This window comes from Balaenoptera physalus, assembly GCF_965194825.1.
Source record: "Balaenoptera physalus genome assembly, chromosome: 20".
In the NCBI taxonomy this organism is placed as follows: domain Eukaryota; kingdom Metazoa; phylum Chordata; class Mammalia; order Artiodactyla; family Balaenopteridae; genus Balaenoptera; species Balaenoptera physalus.
Window position 1 is genome coordinate 13,488,141 of NC_138901.1, and position 17,047 is coordinate 13,505,187.

Consider the following 17,047-nt stretch of genomic DNA (forward strand, 5'->3'; position numbering starts at 1 on the left):
AAACACTTCTGTGCATCACATCTGTACCATTGCCTAAAGCAAATCACATGGCCAATCCCAGATCCAGGAGGGAAAAGATGGACCCCATCTCTTCATGAGAGAGGAGGCAAAAAGGCATGTGAGAGGGTCTCGAGCAATTTGTGGTCACATATTGTTTGCAATCTACCATACTTAGCCTTTTGAGGAAAGAATTAAGTTAGAAACTTGCCTCAAATAGGACATTCACCAAAATGTACTCCCAATTGGAGTAAAATTTAAATATAAAAAATGAAACTGTGACAGTATTTGAGGACAGTATTGATGAATATTTCTATGCCTTTGGAGGAGAAAAAGCCCTTATGGTGAAAAATTAAAGTCAGAAACCATAAAGATAAAGTTATTTTGGCATGCGTTCTTTTTTTTTTATTATTTTTGTTTTATTTTTGGCTGCATTGGGTCTTCGTTGCTGCGCGCAGGTTTTTTCTAGTTGCGGCGAGCCGGGGCTGCTCTTCGTTGCGGTGCGCGGGCTTCTCATAGCGGTGGCTTCTCTCCGTTGTGGAGCATGAGCTCTAGGCGCATGGGCCTCAGCAGTTGTGGCACACGGGCCCAGTAGCTGTGGCTCGTGGGCTCCAGAGCGCAGGCTCAGCAGTTGTGGCACACTGGCTTAGTTGCTCTGTGGCATTTGGGATCTTCCCGGACCAGGGCTCGAACCTGTGTCCCCTGCATTGGCAGGCGGATTCTTATGCACTGTGCCACCAGTGAAGTCCCAGGCGTGTCTTCTTAACAATTAAAATTATTCATTTAAAACATCATGAACAAAATTAAAAGCCAAAATATAAATTGGAAAATTATTTGCAACACAAGTTTCAGAAAGAAAGATTGAATACTCTTTATATTTTGAGAGTTTATATCAGAAAGAAATGGCAAATGACATGATCAAATCTTGATAGAGGACACGGAAAATAATCACCAGCATTTTGTATGTTTTCTAAATGAATAAACAGCCAACAACACATGAAAATATGCTCAACCCACTCTTAATTAAAGAAATACAAATTAAAACAACAAGGTGCCATTTTCACTTACTGAGTTGGCAAAGAGTTTTGTTTTGTTATTATTTTTTGTTAATGGGCAGTGCCCAGTATTATCAGTAAGTGATAGTGAGTAAAGAGGAGCTCCTGAACTAGGTCCCCCTGAGGATAGAGATCTCCTTGGTCCAACTCACAGATTCATTTCTTCAACCATTGTTATTGAGCACCTACGATGTGCTGGGCACAGCCTAGACTCTAGAGCCTCCACTCAGAAGGTGACATTTGTGCAAAGATCTGAAAGTGAGAAGTGAGCCGTGTGGCTATCTGTGGAAAAGGTCTCCCAGGCAGAGGAAACAGTGACACGAGCCCTGAAGATCCAACACGTCCAGGGATCAGCCAGGGCCCAAGGGGCTCACGTGGGGCAGCTGAGGGGGAAGGTTGGGAGGACGTCAGAGGAGGTGGGGCACGGTGGGGCCTCTGCTCGTCTTGAGGGCCCTCACGAGCACCACATTGGCTTTTATTCTGAGCGCTGTGGGAGCAGAAGGGGAACAGGTTGACTTGGGTGTTAGCAGATCCCTCTGGCTAGTGCGTTGAGAATAGACTGAGGTGCCAGAGTAAAGCTTCTGCAACAACCCAGGTGAGAAGGGATGGTGGGCCCTGAGCAACTGGTGAGATGCAAATAAGTGATCAATTCTGTATGTGTATTGGAGCTCACCTGGTAGGATTTCCTGATAAACTGGATGTGGGGTGGAAGGAAAGAGAAGATGACTCCAAGGTTCTGGCCTGAACAACTAAAAGGATGGAGCTGCCCTCCATGGAGATGAGAAAGCTCGGAGGAGCAGGTTTGGGGAGAGTATCGGAGCTCAGTCCTGGTCACGGATGTTGGAGTGGCGATGTTGAGTGGCAGGTGGACCCATGAGCCTGAGGTCACCGAAGCTGTGGTAACTTGATCTTGGAATTCCCAGCCTCCAGGGTTATGAGAAATAAATTTCTGTTGTTTCTAAGCTCTTTGATATCCAATTTTTTGTCTTCTTGATTTGACAAGGACTAAAAATGATGGAGTGACGCTTCCCCTCCTATTATCTTTTTGATTTCTTGTCATTGTATTGCCTTCAGTTTTGGAATATATATATACGTATATGTATATATATACAAATTGATGAATATTGTATCCATATTACATATAGTAAATGTTAATCATTAAGAAATTATTTATGGACTTCCCTGGTGGCACAGTGGTTAAGAATCCGCCTGCCAACGCAGGGGACACGGGTTTGAGCCCTGGTCTGGGAAGATCCCACATGCCATGGAGCAAATAAGCCGGTGCACCACAACTACTGAGCCTGCGCTCTAGAGCCCACGAGCCAAAACTACTGAGCCCACGTGCCACAACTACTGAAGCCCGTGCTCCGCAACAAGAGAAGCCACTGCAATGAGAAGCCTGCGCACCTCAAAGAAGAGTAGCCCCCACTCTCCACAACTAGAGAAAGCCTGTGTGCAGCAATGAAGACCCAACACAGCCAAAAATAAATAAATTTTTAAAATAATAAATTTATTTTTTAAAAAGAAATAAATTATTTGGAATTATCTTTTGTCCCTTTTATTTAACAAATATTTCTAGAGCACCACTACATTTTGGGGCATTGTCCTATGCCCTTTGTCTCATCAGCAAAGTGCCACAGCATTGACTCTGCACTGCACTCTCCCATTTTTTTCATCTTGATAGTGTCACTGATGGCATACTTTCTCCATATTCTGTACCTTATGCCAGTTTTGCTATTTACGAAGTTATTTGTGATCAACTCTGAGGTATCATCTGCTTCTATGCCCTATGTCTAACTTTATGTGAGAGTATGTAATGCTTGCCAAGTAACCTTCCTATAAATCGCAAAATATGTATTTTTAAAACTTTTTATGATAAAGCAGTAATTCTAATTCATGGTAGAAATTTTGGGAAATATGGAAAAACATATAAGATAAAAAAAAATTTTAAAGCCTATGATCCCTGCGGCCCAAAATAGTATTTCCTCCTGGTATTTTTTTCTATATATACTATTCTGCATTTTCCAACTTTCGCATAATGAACATGCTGTCGCATTTGAAATCAGAAAACAAACATCTGCATTTACAGTAGGGTTCTGTCATGCTCTTTGCAGGCTTGTCCAGAGAGAGGAAATGAGAAGATGAACAGCAGGATAGGTCTCCCACTGTCACTGCTGCAGTGGCCCTGAGACGGGGACTTGATTGTTCTCAGGGGCTGCAGTACTTGGTGGGTCTGCTCCGCTGCACGTTTTCACTCTGCATTCCAGGCTGCCTGAGCTCTTGGCAGATTAAAAACAAACATAGCTGACATCTGGATGGCTTTGAAGTGTCTGCTGAGAAATGCCAAATGTGACGTTCACTCATAATAATTCCTTAATGTTTTCTAATACCTAGTTCCTCGTTCCATTGTCCCCCGAATCTCAAAAATATCTTTTTACAATTTGTTAGAAACAGTATCCAAAGAATCACAGCGTCCTCTAATGTCTGTAACATTTTACACTATCTTTCCTTCCCAGGGCCTGTACGGTCGGGCGCGGGGAGCCCTCTGTCCTGCGCACACCTGTCCCCAGAATCTGAGCGCCGGCCAGCGCCCCTAACCTCGGAAGCAAGCTTCAGCCTCCGTCAAGAGCACCGCAGAAGGGAGCAAGCGTCGGTGGTTACCATGGAGATTCCAGCGTGCGGCCCTGATTAGCTGAGACGCCTCCCGCTCGCCCACTCAGCTCCGCGCTGGGGGAGGGGTACCCAGAGGCAGAGATTTCTCGGGGACTTCTGGGAAAAAGTAAGTCCTTGAGAACGAAAGCGGAAGCGGCGCGGCGCGGCCCGAGGCCTTCTGGGAATCGCAGTTCGTCGTCGTCAGGCGCCTTCGGACCCGCAGGCGGAGCCGCTTGGTTTCACGTGAGGTCCGTGCGGACTGGGGCCCTGCTTCCCCACCTCCTCTCCAGCCGGGAGCAGCGGGCGCTCGGCGCTGGGGCCTGGCGGGGAGCGGGACCCTGGGTCCCCCAGAGGCCGCGGAGGCCCAGGGCATTCCCTGTGCCGAGGAAGAGCGGAGGTGGAAGGAGAAAGGAATGTCAAGAGGAGAACTGCTTAAAGGGAAACTAAACCGAGCCAGAGTTTCCTTGCTGTGACAGCACATTTGGTGCAGTGGGCCAAATTTTAATCTCCGGACTGCAGCCTGCGACCCCTAGACGGTGAGCCTTTGCTAAAATGTTTGCTTGAAGACCCGAAATTTGACTTGAAACAATTGTTTTTTTGGAGGACTTGTGAAGGACTTGCATTTATCCATACACTATAATCTACACCGTTCCAAGATTTTCTTTTCTTAACACTTGCTGAAAATTATTTGAGTATGCAAATCTTTTTTTTTTTTATAAATTTATTTATTTTTTATTTTTACTTTTTGGCTGTGTTGGGTCTTTGTTGCTTCGCGCGGGCTTTCTCTGGTTGCGGCGAGCGGGCTTCTCATTGCGGTGGCTTCTCTTGTTGAGGAGCACGGGCTCTAGGCGCGCGGGCTTCTATAATTGTGGCTCGCGGTCTCTAGAGCGCAGGCTCAGTAGTTGTGGCGCACTGGCTTCGTTGCTCCGCGGCATGTGGGATCTTCCCAGACCAGGGTCGAACCCGTGTCCCCTGCATTGGCAGGCGGATTCTTAACCACTCCGCCACCAGGGAAGCCCGCAAGTCTTGATTTAATTAAGAAAGCAAAGTATTGGCTTCCACAGTTTAAGTGACCATTCATTTGGGATTCTCAGAGGTTTGTATTTGTTAAAAAGAAAAAGGAACAGTTCTCTAGGGCCTTACCTCTCTTTGTACCAGAACATCTCTTATGTTTATGATTGGTGAAAATGCTGTTGCCTCTAGTTAGTGATTCTACCCAAACGTTGACTGTGATCTTAGATCACCTTATCATACTGCCCTTCTATTTTCAACCAGTCTGATAACACCTCCCTCTAAGGCTCTGTGTGTGTCTTCTCTAGTTTTGTGTCTTGTTTTTTGTGTTGACTGGAGGACAGTAAGTCTTTGTCCTGCGACACAGACTTTTGGGAGACTCAGATTATATGCTTTTAAAAACTGATAGTGCTAGTGCTTTAAAATTTTCAAAATATATACGTGATGACAGTTTTGATTTTGTTGCATATTTTCTTTTCCCATGAGCAGAATTCTCAGTTTCTAAAATGTGTCTCAGCCCAGGAAAGAATTGTGGAGATCCTGTGAGATGCTGAGGTCTCCAGAGGCACTTATTCAGATGACGGATAAATCTGTGCACTTTAGGGGTGAATGTTTAGGAGGAGTGGAATCTCTGAAATGTTGTCCAAGGAGCTCTCCTTAATGCCTTAAATTCTGCTATTCTGTTCAGATTTGGACCTTCTCGCTCTCTTTTTTTTTTTTTTGACATGGAAATGTGTTTTTTGTTTTTTGTTTTTTTTTAACCACAGTGAGAAACCTTACATTTATAAGGTTTCTCCCCAGAATGAATTCTCAGATGTTGAACAAGAGATGAATTTACAGTGAATGCTTTTCCACAAACTTTACATTTATAGGGTTTTTTCTCCAGTATGAGTTCTCTGATGTTCAGTAAGAGATGAACTCTGGATAAATGCTTTTCCACAGTCATCACACATATAAGGTTTCTCACCGGTATGAATTCGTGTACGGATAAATGCTATTATTCCTTTGTACATTGCTTTCTCAGGTGCTATTTTTACATTCCTCAGTGGCTTCTCTCCATGTGCTGTAACTCTGCCATTTCTTCTTGTCACACATTTTCTCTTTTTTTGGAATTTATTTTATTTATTTATTCTTGGCTGCATTGGGTCTTCGTTGCTGCGTGTGGGCTTGCGGGCTTTCTCTAGTTGTGGCGAGCGGGGGCCACTCTTCATTGCGGTGCGTGGGCTTCTCATTGCGGCGGCTTCTCTTGTTGCAGAGCACGGGCTCTAGGGGCGTGGGCTCAGTAGTTGTGGCTTGCGGGCTCCAGAGTGCAGGCTCAGCAGTTGTGGTGGGTGGGCCTAGCTGCTCCGTGGCATGTGGGATCTTCCCGGACCAGGGTCCAAACCTGTGTCCCCTGCATTGGCAGGCGGATTCTTAACCACTGTGCCACCAGGGAAGCCCTTTTTTTTCTTTTTTTTAGTATTTATTTATTTGGCTGGGCCGGGTCTTAGTTGCGGCAGATGGGATCTTCATTGCAGCCTGCAGGATTTTTTTTTTTGTTTTGGTTGCGGCATGTGGACTCTTAGTTGAGGCATGTGGTATCTAGTTCCCCAACAAGGGATTGAACCCAGGCGCCCTGCATTGGGAGTGTGGAGTCTTAACCGCTGGACCACCAGGGAAGTCCCTGTCGTGCATTTTCTAATACTGCTATGCATCCCCTTCATTATTTGTCTTTTGACTAGGTAACTGTCCGTTCTCTCATTTAAGCTCTGTTTAGTCTCCAGATTACTGTGGTAGTATAGTGGACAAAGCCTAAGTTCCATTTCTGACCATCTCATTAATAACCTTTGTATCTTTCGGTTATAATCACATAAGCTCTCTAGTTCTAAACTTGTTTATCTTTAAATGAGAAGGTTAAACTTTTACATCTTTAAAACATTTTTTTCAGCTTTCAGATTCTATGTGACATTGCCTATTGGGCCAACTTCTTTCCTACCACTTCTGCCTCTACTTATCTCTACTCCACTGACTCATTATTTTCCCAGATTACGAGACTGTAAATATGCATTGTAATTTTAGTAAGGTTATTTTTTTCTCTCCTGAGTTCAGTTCCTGTAATCCCAACACAGAAAATATGTTTTTATAAATGTTTTATTCCCCTCAGATTTGAAGACCAGAGCAGATACCAAAGAGAAGACCATTAGAGTATACTTTTGAGTGAGCAGTTCCATCACTGTCATCATGGCAAGGCTCAGAGGGGATGTGTCCAAAGAGTATTTATTTGAAGAAACCTGTGAATATGAGGCCAAGGTAGAAAAGCAAAAGGAGCACTCTATAGGCAAAATTTCAAAAAAATCTCTTGCCCAAACCACTGGTTTTCAGCAAATAATAGTTGTCCATGAAGAAATATCTTGTGAGGAAAATGGGCATACTTTTAATGAGTTTGAGAGAAGTTTTGATCTAAGATCTAAACTTATCCCACGGAATGTTACTCATTCAGAAGAGAAACTACATATATTTGATCCATTTGGGGAAAGTGTCAAATGGAACTTATCTCCAATTAAAAGTCAAAGAGCTTCTAAAAAGAAAACTTATAATTGTAGTGACTGTGGAAAAAATTTCAGTGACCGTTCAAACTTTTTTCGTCATGAGAGAATTCATACTGGTGAGAAACCTTATAAGTGTGTTGACTGTGGAAAAGCATTTATCCAAAGTTCATCTCTTACTGAACATCAGAGAACTCATACTGGAGAAAAACCCTATAAATGTAAAGTTTGTGGAAAAGCATTCACTGTAAATTCATCACTTGTTCAACATCTGAGAATTCATACTGGGGAGAAACCTTATAAATGTAATGAATGTGGGAAAGCCTTCAGTGACTACTCATCCTTTATTCAACATCAAAGAATTCACAGTGGAGAGAAACCCTATGAATGTATTAACTGTTGGAAGTCCTTCACTGATATCTCAACTCTTACACAACATCAGAGAATTCACACTGGAGTGAAACCCTATAAGTGTAATGATTGTGGGAAGGCATTTAGACGAAGTACACACCTTACCCAACACCAGAGAACTTATACTGGGGAAAAGCCTTATAACTGTAATGAATGTGGAAAAGCATTCACTGCCCACTCAACCTTTACACAACACCAAAGGATTCACACTGGAGAAACCCTATACGTGCAGTGAATGTGGGAAGGGCTTCCCTGAAAACTCATCCCTTACTAAACATCATCGAATTCATACTGGAGAGAAACCTTATGAATGTAGTGAATGTGGTAAAGCTTTTAGCCAGAGCACTCATCTTATTCAACATCAGAGACTTCATACTGGAGAGAAACACTTTAAATGTGTTAAATGTGGAAAAGCATTTGGTAACAGTTCAATCCTGATCAGACATCAGCAGCTTCACACTTTAGAGTCATCCTAATGATACTGCAGTTTTGTGGACTACTTCATCCTTTCATGAGCCACTCTTACTTTTTGGTCATATGTCTCTTACCCATGCCACCCACTCTTGCTTACAGTTAGAATCTCTAAGAATGTTGTATTCCTGGGATAAAGTAAAACATTACATAATATTTTAAATTTAAGTTTCCCATACTGACACTGTTTTGTTAGGTGCATAGAGATTTAGATTGTTATGTGTTCTTGGAGAATTAGCCCTTTTATCATTCTTTAATGCCCCTTCTTATCCTGTAGTATCCTCCCTGTTCTGAAGTCTGCTTTGTCTGAAATTAATAAAAGCTATCTCAGCTTACGTTTGGTTAGTGTTAGCATGACATATCTTTCTCCATCTCTTTACTTTTAACGTAATGTTTGTTACTGTTTTCTATTCTTTGCATTTGTTGTTTCCTTTCTTCCATCTTTTTCTGCCTTCTCTGGTATTAATTGAGCATTTTATGATTCCATTGTATCTCTTGTAGTACATTAATTATATGTCTTTTAAAAACATTTTATTGGTTGCCTTAGAGCTTGCAATATATATTTTAAACTAAGTGCACCTGTAAATAAAATGACACTGCCTCACATGTAATGCAGGTACCTTATATCAGAGTATTCCCATCCTTTGTGGCATTGCTGTCATTTGCTTCACTTGTACATGTGCTATGATCACCTAATATGTTGTCATTACTATTGCTTTAAATAAACAATTATCTCTGAGATTTAAGAATAAGAAAATATGTTTATTTTACCTTCCTAAAATTTCTTCACTGATGCTCTTCATGTCTTAATATAGATCTAAGTTTCTGAATAAATAAATTTTCTTCTGCCTGAAGAACCTTTAACATTTTTAAGGACAGGTCTGCTAGCAATTAATTCCATTGGTTTTTGTTTGTCTGAGAAAGTATTTCTCCATTAACTTTGAAGGATAATTTCACTGTATGTAGAATTCTAAGCTGGTGAGAGTTTTTCTTTCAGCACTTTAAATATTTCATTCCACTTCTTGCTTGCTTGCAGGTTTTCTGATGTGAGGTCCACTGTGATTCTTATCCTTCTTCCTCTATAGGTGTGTTGTATTTCTCTGGCTTCTTTCAAGATTTTCTCTTTGTCTTTTTTTTTTTTTTTTTTTTTAAGATTGAATATATGCCTAGGAGTAGTTTGTTTGTTATTTATCCTGCTTGGTATTCTCTGAGTTTCTTGTATATAAGAGTTGGTATTTGTCATTCATTTTGGAAAATTCTCAGTCATTATTACTTCAAATATTTTTGTTCTGCTCAGTTTTCCCTTTCTTCTCCTGGTATTCCAAGTACATATTTTTTTTTATATATATAAAATTCTCCTTTTTGTTCTTTTTCAATTAAATATTCCTATAAATGCTAAACAGTACATACAGAACCAAGTTCTAAAGAACCAAAGAGTCATCCCTAGGTGCCAGAAAATAAGAAAAAACTCAAAGTCACAGCTGTAAGGGGGAAAGGTGGTACCAATAACCACAATACTATGTTGTCCCCTGGGGTGCCATATCAGCTGTAGACCAGAGTGATGGAGACTGAACTTTTAACAACACAAGGATTAGGTATATTCTAGTGCTGCACAGATACAAAGCTAGAAATTTCCCCATAAAAACGATTTGTTCTTTGAATCTGTCATCCCTCTTATGGCCTCCATCGTTTGTGATGAGAAGTCATATGTTAGTCTTATTGGGGTTTCCTTGTATCTGACAGGTCATACTTCTGTTGCTGTTTTCAAGATTTTGTCTTTGTCTTTCAGTACATATGTATTTCGTCTTTAATTTTGGCCCACAGTTCTTGGATATACTGGGGGTTTTCCTTCTTTATTTCTTTTTGCATTTCAGCCTGGAGATTTCTGTTGACCTATTGACATTGATTCTTTCCTTGGCCAAGTTGAGTGTACTGATGATGTTCTTCATTTCTATCACTGTATTTTTTTCCTAGCATTTCTTTTTTTTTTTTAATTTTTATTTATTTATTTATGGCTGTGTTGGGTCTTCGTTTCTGTGCGACGGCTTTCTCTAGTTGCGGCAAGTGGGGTCCACTCTTCATCGCGGTGTGCGGGCCTCTCATTATCGCGACCTCTCTTGTTGTGGAGCACAGGCTCCAGACACGCAGGCTCAGTAATTGTGGCTCACAGGCCTAGTTGCTCCACGGCATGTGGGATCTTCCCAGACCAGGGCTCGAACCCGTGTCCCCTGCTTTGGCAGGCAGATTCTCAACCACTGCGCCACCAGGGAAGCCCCCTAGCATTTCTTTTTGATATTTTCCAGAGGCTCCATCTCTCTGCTAACATTACCCATCTGTTCTTGCACATTGTCTCATTTTTCCACTAGCGCTCTTAAGGTATTAATCATTGTTACTTTAAATTCTCTGTCTGAAAATGCCAGTATCTGTACCCTATCTTAGTCTGGTTCTGTTGCTGGCTTGGTCTCTCCACAGTGTGCTCTTGCCTTTTGGCGTGCCTTGTAATTTTTTGTTGAAAGCTGGACATGTTGTGTTGGGTAATAGGAACTGAGTCTTCAGTGTGAGGTTTCATTTACTCTACTAGGAGTTGGGCTGTGTTTAATGTTTGCTGTAGCCGTTAAGTGTTGGAGACTTCAGTGTCCTCTGGTGTCCTTATTTTTGCCTCTTGTTGTCTTTAGGTTTCTCTAGAAACTTTTCTTACATAGAGTCTGAGTCCTGGCACTCTCCCCGTTGTAATCCATTGTTCATATACTGGAGCCTGTTGATGTGGTGGTAAGCTATTGGGTAGGGAAAGCATTCTGTAATCTAATAATTAAATCTCAGTTGTTTTTAGTGAGTCTGAGTCCCTGGGCTTTGAATTTCAGAAGAATTTCTTAGCATTTTCCCCCCCTACCTTCCAGAACTAGGGCTTATAACAACAACATCTGGTTTCTTCTTCCCCACCCCTTGTCCACCTTCTAAACAGTCACTGTGCGGCAGGGCAGCGGTGGTGGCTCGGAGAGGAGGGAGAAGGTCTCAGAGTCTTGAGCTAGCTCAGACTGGGGTGTGTGTGTGTGTGTGTGTGTGTGTGTGTGTGTGTGTGTGTACATGAGTGGGGGAGTAGCAGCACCCAGGAGAGCAGCCTGGCCACTCCCTCCCCCTTCAGGCTACAGATGGAAGACTGAGGCCCAGGGAGTGTTCAGCTTCATCTACCCCTGCCCACACCCCTTAAATTCCCCAAACCTCAACTGTCTGTGTGTGGGAGGGGCCAGAGATATTTGCAGATACAAATGCAAATCATTAATGTGTCTACAATATATTTCATTTCTTGGTAATTCTATTCTGCCTTTTCCCTTCTGTATTATAAATTTGGGAGCTTTTACTTTAGGTAGACTAAAGCGTTCCAGCACTTGGCCTTGCTGCTGAAAGAAATCTCAGCAAGAGGAGAAAAGATTCTGTCTTCTCCCTGTAGCTGCAGGGAATCCGATTCTCTTCAGTCTGATAATAATGTCTTGTTTAGGTCATATCTTGCAAAGGAGTCCTGTGAGATGTCTGGACTTCAAGGTGATGGATACATCCTATGAACAAAACCCTCACCCTCCCGACCCACTGTCATTCTGCTGGTCGTCTTACTTGCCAACTCAAAACCCTGGTAATACAATTTAAATTAACATCTGAAGTTTCGGGGCTTCTCTGGTGGCGCAGTGGTTAAGAATCCGCCTGTCAACGCAGGGGACATGGGTTCGAACCCTGGTCCAGGAAGATCCACATGCCACGGAGCAGCTAAGCCCGTGCGCCACAACTACCGAGCCTGCGCTCTAGAGCCTGCGAGCCACAACTACTGAAGCCCGCATGCCTAGAGCCTGTGCTCTGCAACAAGAGAAGCCACCGCAATGAGAAGCCCATGCATTGCAACGAAGAGTAGCCCCTACTCACCACAACTAGAGAAGCCCACACACAGCAATGAAGACCCAATGCAGCCAAAAAATAAATTAATTAAATAAATAAATTTTTTTAAAAAATCTGAGTTTCAAAAGATTAATACTTCTCTTGTCTCCCACATGCACAGAGATAAAACTAAACCCAGCTGTGCTAGCTTTTAAAATATAAGCAGAGTTTGGAGAGCTGCCAAATTGTAATGTGATTGCTGGGTTGCAGCAGAGATTTGCTGCCTTGCTCAGGTCACCCAGGGAAAGGTGCACGGGAACAAGGGGAGGTTCCAGGGCTTACTAAGCATGATCGTTACACTCCACACCCTTCCAGAGTTACTCAACAGGACTGTGAATGCTGCCCTGCTGGGTGTGCCTGGGGAGCGAGGAGGGACAAAAATGCTGACAAGGATCTCCTCCTCCCTTTGAGGGCCTTCTGTCAATCTTCAGCTCTGTTGACAAATACCTGTGACTGCACTTTAGAAGCAGATGACAGAGGACCTTTTGGATTCACTTGTGCCTTTACTGCCCAATTAGCCTACAGACAGTTGGGGAGGAGCTACCAGAATGGAACTCTTAAAAAATCAAATAGGCAAAGTTTGTGCAGAAATCAGACTGAAGTGACAACACTGCTCACAACTAAGGACCTGTGACCTCAGACCCACAATAGATGGAGAATTGGCTCTTCCCAAGGGAATGGCAGCCCTAGGAGACCTCAGGTACCCTGCCCCTTCCCCCTTGAACAGTTACTGCCCAGACATCTGCTTTCTGCCTGGAACAGGCATGATACCTTCCTGTTGGGAGTCAAGTCCATCCGGAGTTGGCTGCTCCGAACAGTAATATGGGCAGGGGGCAAACCCTCGTGCCTGCTGCCCGTGGAGCAGGGTGGCACTCCAGAGCTTGCACATGACCACTGCTGACCTAAAACAAATAGACTTCCAGTTATTTGTCCAGCAAAAATGGGTTTATTCACAATCAGCAAAGAATTACAACCACTTCAAGGGTCTGCAACCATGGTGAGCCACGTGCAAGTCCCAAGCAAAATGGAGTGGGGAAATCTTATAGAGGGGGAAAGGGAAGTTGAGAGGACCATAGTAAACAAAGAGTCATGGCTTTTCTTTGGCTGAGTTGTGATGGTCTCTCATTGGCTAAGCTCTTGCCAGAAAAAAAGAGGAAGTCTTTCTTCATCCTGTTAGGCTCTGCTATTGACATAGGGCATGAGAAGACATTATAATTTAATCCACAGGCCCACTTCAACTTGTACCAGCTGTCCCAACTGTTTGAAAACATCTTTTTCCATTGTGATCCAGTTTTCTTTTTCTGGAACCGTTACTGAGTTTTTTACTTATTTTTGCAACCTTGATGGATTTAAAGCGCACAAGATGAGTATGATCTGGATGGCCTTTTCCGTATGACTTTTTAAACTAAGGATGTTTTCAATGTCCATTTGTGTTGTAACATGTATCAGTACTTCATTTTTTTTCATTGTGATTAAAATTCATAACATGACATTTACCATGTAAACATTTAAGTGTATAGGTCTGTGGTATTAACTACCTTCATATTGTAAAAATATTCTCACCATCCATCTCTAGAACTTTTTCATTTCCCCCAAGTATCCATTAACTAACTGCCCTCAGCCCCTGACAACCACATTCTTTTTGTCACTGAATTTGACATCTCTGGATACCTTATATGAGTAGAATTGTACAATACTTGTCCTTCTGTAACCAACTTATTTCACTTAGCATGGTGACTTCGAGGTTCATCCACATGTACCATGTGTGAGAATTACCTTAGTTTTAAAGGCTGAATCATATCCCATTGTGTATATACTACACTTGTTTATATGTTCATCCTCTGATGGATACTTGGGTTGCTTCCACCTTTTGGCTATTGTGAATAATGCTGCTATGTGTATGGTTGTACAAATATCTGTTCCACTTCCTCCTTTCAAATATTTTGAGTATATACCCTGAAGTGGAATTGACAGATCATACACTAACTGTTTAAGTGTTTGAGGACCTGCCATATTATTTTCCATAGTGGCAGCACCATTTTACTTTTTCCTTTATATGGCAGAATAATAGGATAGTTTATGGATCTACCCATTTTGTTTATCCATTCACCCTTTGATAGACATTTCAGTCATTTCTACCTTCTGGCTATTGTGAACGGTGCTGCTATGAATATTAATGTACAAGTTTTTGTTTGAACACCTGTTTTCAATTTTTCAGGGTCTATATCTAGGAGTGGGTTTGTTGAAGCATATGGTAATTGTATTTTTTTTATCTTTTTGAGGAAATGCCAAACTAGTGTACACATATGCTGCAGTATTTTCCATTTGCACAAGCAATATTTGAGGGTTCTGATTTCTCTACGTTGTTGCTAACATTTGATACTTTCAGGTTTCTTGATTATAACCATTCTAGTGTTTGTGAAGGGGGATCACATTATGGTATTAATTTGCATTTACACCATGACTGTTGATGTTTGACATCTTTTATGTGCTTGTCGACCATTTGTATTTCTTGTCTGGAGATGAGTCTGTTCAAGTTCTTTTCCATTTCAAAACTTGAGTTGTCTTTTTGTTGATGATTTGTAAAAGTTCTTGATATATTCTGAAGAACAGACTCTTGTCAGATATATCATGTGAAATACTTCTATTCTGTGAGCTGTGTTTTCACTTTCTGGATAGCACCTTTTGATGCACAAAAGTGTTTAAAATTGAGGAAATCTAATCTATCCATTATTACATGGATGTTATAACCTTCTGCCTTTGTTTGTCTGTAACTTCCCACTCCAACGATAAGAAACCTGGCTTTTTGTCATTCATTGAATTCGTTTCTTGTTCCATTCCAGATTACAGATATAGTAGTTTCACTATTAGCTAATACCCCCATGGGAAAGAACTTACAGAGTCCGGTATTTGTGTATGCTACATTTTGCCTTTGTTCTGCAGATTCCGTTCTTTTCCATAATTACTTAGGTCAGTACCTTTTGCCCCACCACCAACAGTGAGGTTTTTTTTTCCATACATTTCTAAATCAGTTAGATTCTTTGTCATATTCTCTATTACATCCTGTGACACTCCCATATCATAAAGAAACTAAATTTAAATATATTATGATTTACTTGTTAGGTTGTAAAAATCCATTAGAAAAGACTAATGCATAGTGGCAGGTATCCATCACTAAAGTATCATATGTAATATTTCAACCCCCCACCCCATAACCTGTTTACCATCTCTGTTTTACCTGTTCCAGAATGTCATATAAATGGAGTCATACAGTGTGTAGCCTCCTCAGACTGAATTCTTTCACTTAGCAATATACATGTAAGATTCATCCATGTTTTTGCATGGATTGATAGTTTATTTCCTCCTATTTATGAATAGTGTTCGAAAATATGTGTATGGGAGGAAAAATAATTTTCCCTTTACCCTCCTAGGTTCTTGGTTGAGGAACACCCCCTGCTGTGATAAAAGTCGTCCATAATCATACAGACAAATGCAAATAGATATAGTACCTTTTTTCTGCAAAATTTTAGCCATGAGTCAGTAAAACTGAGTAATATAAATAATCATCGGTTTATATAAAAGGCTCTGAATTGTGTTTCTGGCAGATGAAACAAGAAAGATTACTTGCTTAGTGAGAACTAAAGCTTTTTACTAATATTTGTGGAGAAGACTTTTAAGGTTTGGATTTGCCCTGATATGTAACCTTATGGAGGCTGTGGACCAAAGTCTGTAACAAAGGAACTTCTGGAAATACCATGTGTCCATCTTGGTGTTTTATAAAGCCAATCTGAGTGGATAAAATATCCAGTTTGTCTACAGTTAACCTTTTCCTTTTCAGTCTCAGGTAGTGATTTTAGTGAACTAGGTTACTTTCCAATGGTTGGGCATGCAAAGGAAGAAAGCATTGCACTTTTTGGGGGGGGAGGGAGTGTTAATTGCACTTACCAGGTGAAGAAATAAATGTCTCATACTTTATGACAGGAAGCAAGAAGCACAATTAAAAGCAAGGCACCCTCAAGTTAGACTTATATCCTTGAATGTTCACATTTAAAGACATGGTTCTCCTACCTCAACATAATAAAGGCCATATACGACAAACCCACAGCAAACGTCATTCTCAATGGTGAAAAACTGAAAGCATTTCCTCTAAGATCAGGAACAAGACAAGGATGTCCACTCTCACCACTATCATTCAACATAGTTTTGGAAGTCCTAGCCACGGCAATCAGAGAAGAAAAAGAAATAAAAGGAATACAAATTGGAAAAGAAGACGTAAAACTGTCACTGTTTGCAGATGACATGATACTATACATAGAGAATCCTAAAGATGCCACCAGAAAACTACTAGAGCTAATCAATGAATTTGACAAAGTTGCAGGATACAAAATCAATGCACAGAAATCTCTTGCATTCCTATACACTAATGATGAAAACTCTGAAAGAGAAATTAAGGAAACACTCCCATTTACCATTGCAACAAAAAGAATAAAATACCTAGGAATAAACCTACCTAGAGAGACAAAAGACCTGTATGCAGAAAACTGTAAGACACTGATGAAAGAAATTAAAGATGATACCAACAGATGGAGAGATATACCATGTTCTTGGATTGGAAGAATCAATATTGTGAAAATGACTATACTACCCAAAGCAATCTACAGATTCAATGCAATCCCTATCAAATTACCAATGGCATTTTTTACGGAACTAGAACAAAAAAATCTTAAAATTTGTATGGAGACACAAAAGATCCCGAATAGCCGAAGCAGTCTTGAGGGAAGAAAACGGAGCTGGAGGAATCAGACTCCCTGACTTCAGACTATATTACAAAGCTACAGTAATCAAGACAATATGGTACTGGCACAAAAACAGAAACATAGATCAATGGAGCAAGATAGAAAGCCCAGAGAAAAACTCACGCACCTATGGTCAACTAATCTATGACAAAGGAGGCAAGAATATACAGAAAAGACAGTCTCTTCAATAAGTGGTGCTGGTAAA

The 17,047-nt window shown here is 41.3% G+C and overlaps 1 protein-coding gene across 3 annotated transcripts; it reads left to right on the forward strand.

Moving 5' to 3' along the window:
- Positions 1-402: 402 nt before the first annotated feature.
- Positions 403-16,953, forward strand: LOC309650571 (uncharacterized protein). 3 transcript variants are annotated; one of them, XR_014257621.1, is made up of 3 exons: positions 403-4,240; positions 11,619-11,750; positions 11,831-16,953. XR_014257621.1 is itself a non-coding variant. In XM_082442164.1 (2 exons), exon 2 carries the CDS (start codon positions 6,936-6,938, stop codon positions 7,884-7,886), a length of 951 nt encoding a protein of 316 aa, XP_082298290.1. In that variant the 5' UTR covers positions 403-4,240; positions 6,859-6,935; the 3' UTR covers positions 7,887-8,861. The 3 variants fall into 3 exon arrangements, 1 of the variants encoding a protein (XP_082298290.1); XR_014257620.1 differs by having other exon boundaries at positions 11,619-16,953; XM_082442164.1 differs by lacking the exons at positions 11,619-11,750; positions 11,831-16,953 and adding an exon at positions 6,859-8,861.
- Positions 16,954-17,047: the final 94 nt, after the last annotated feature.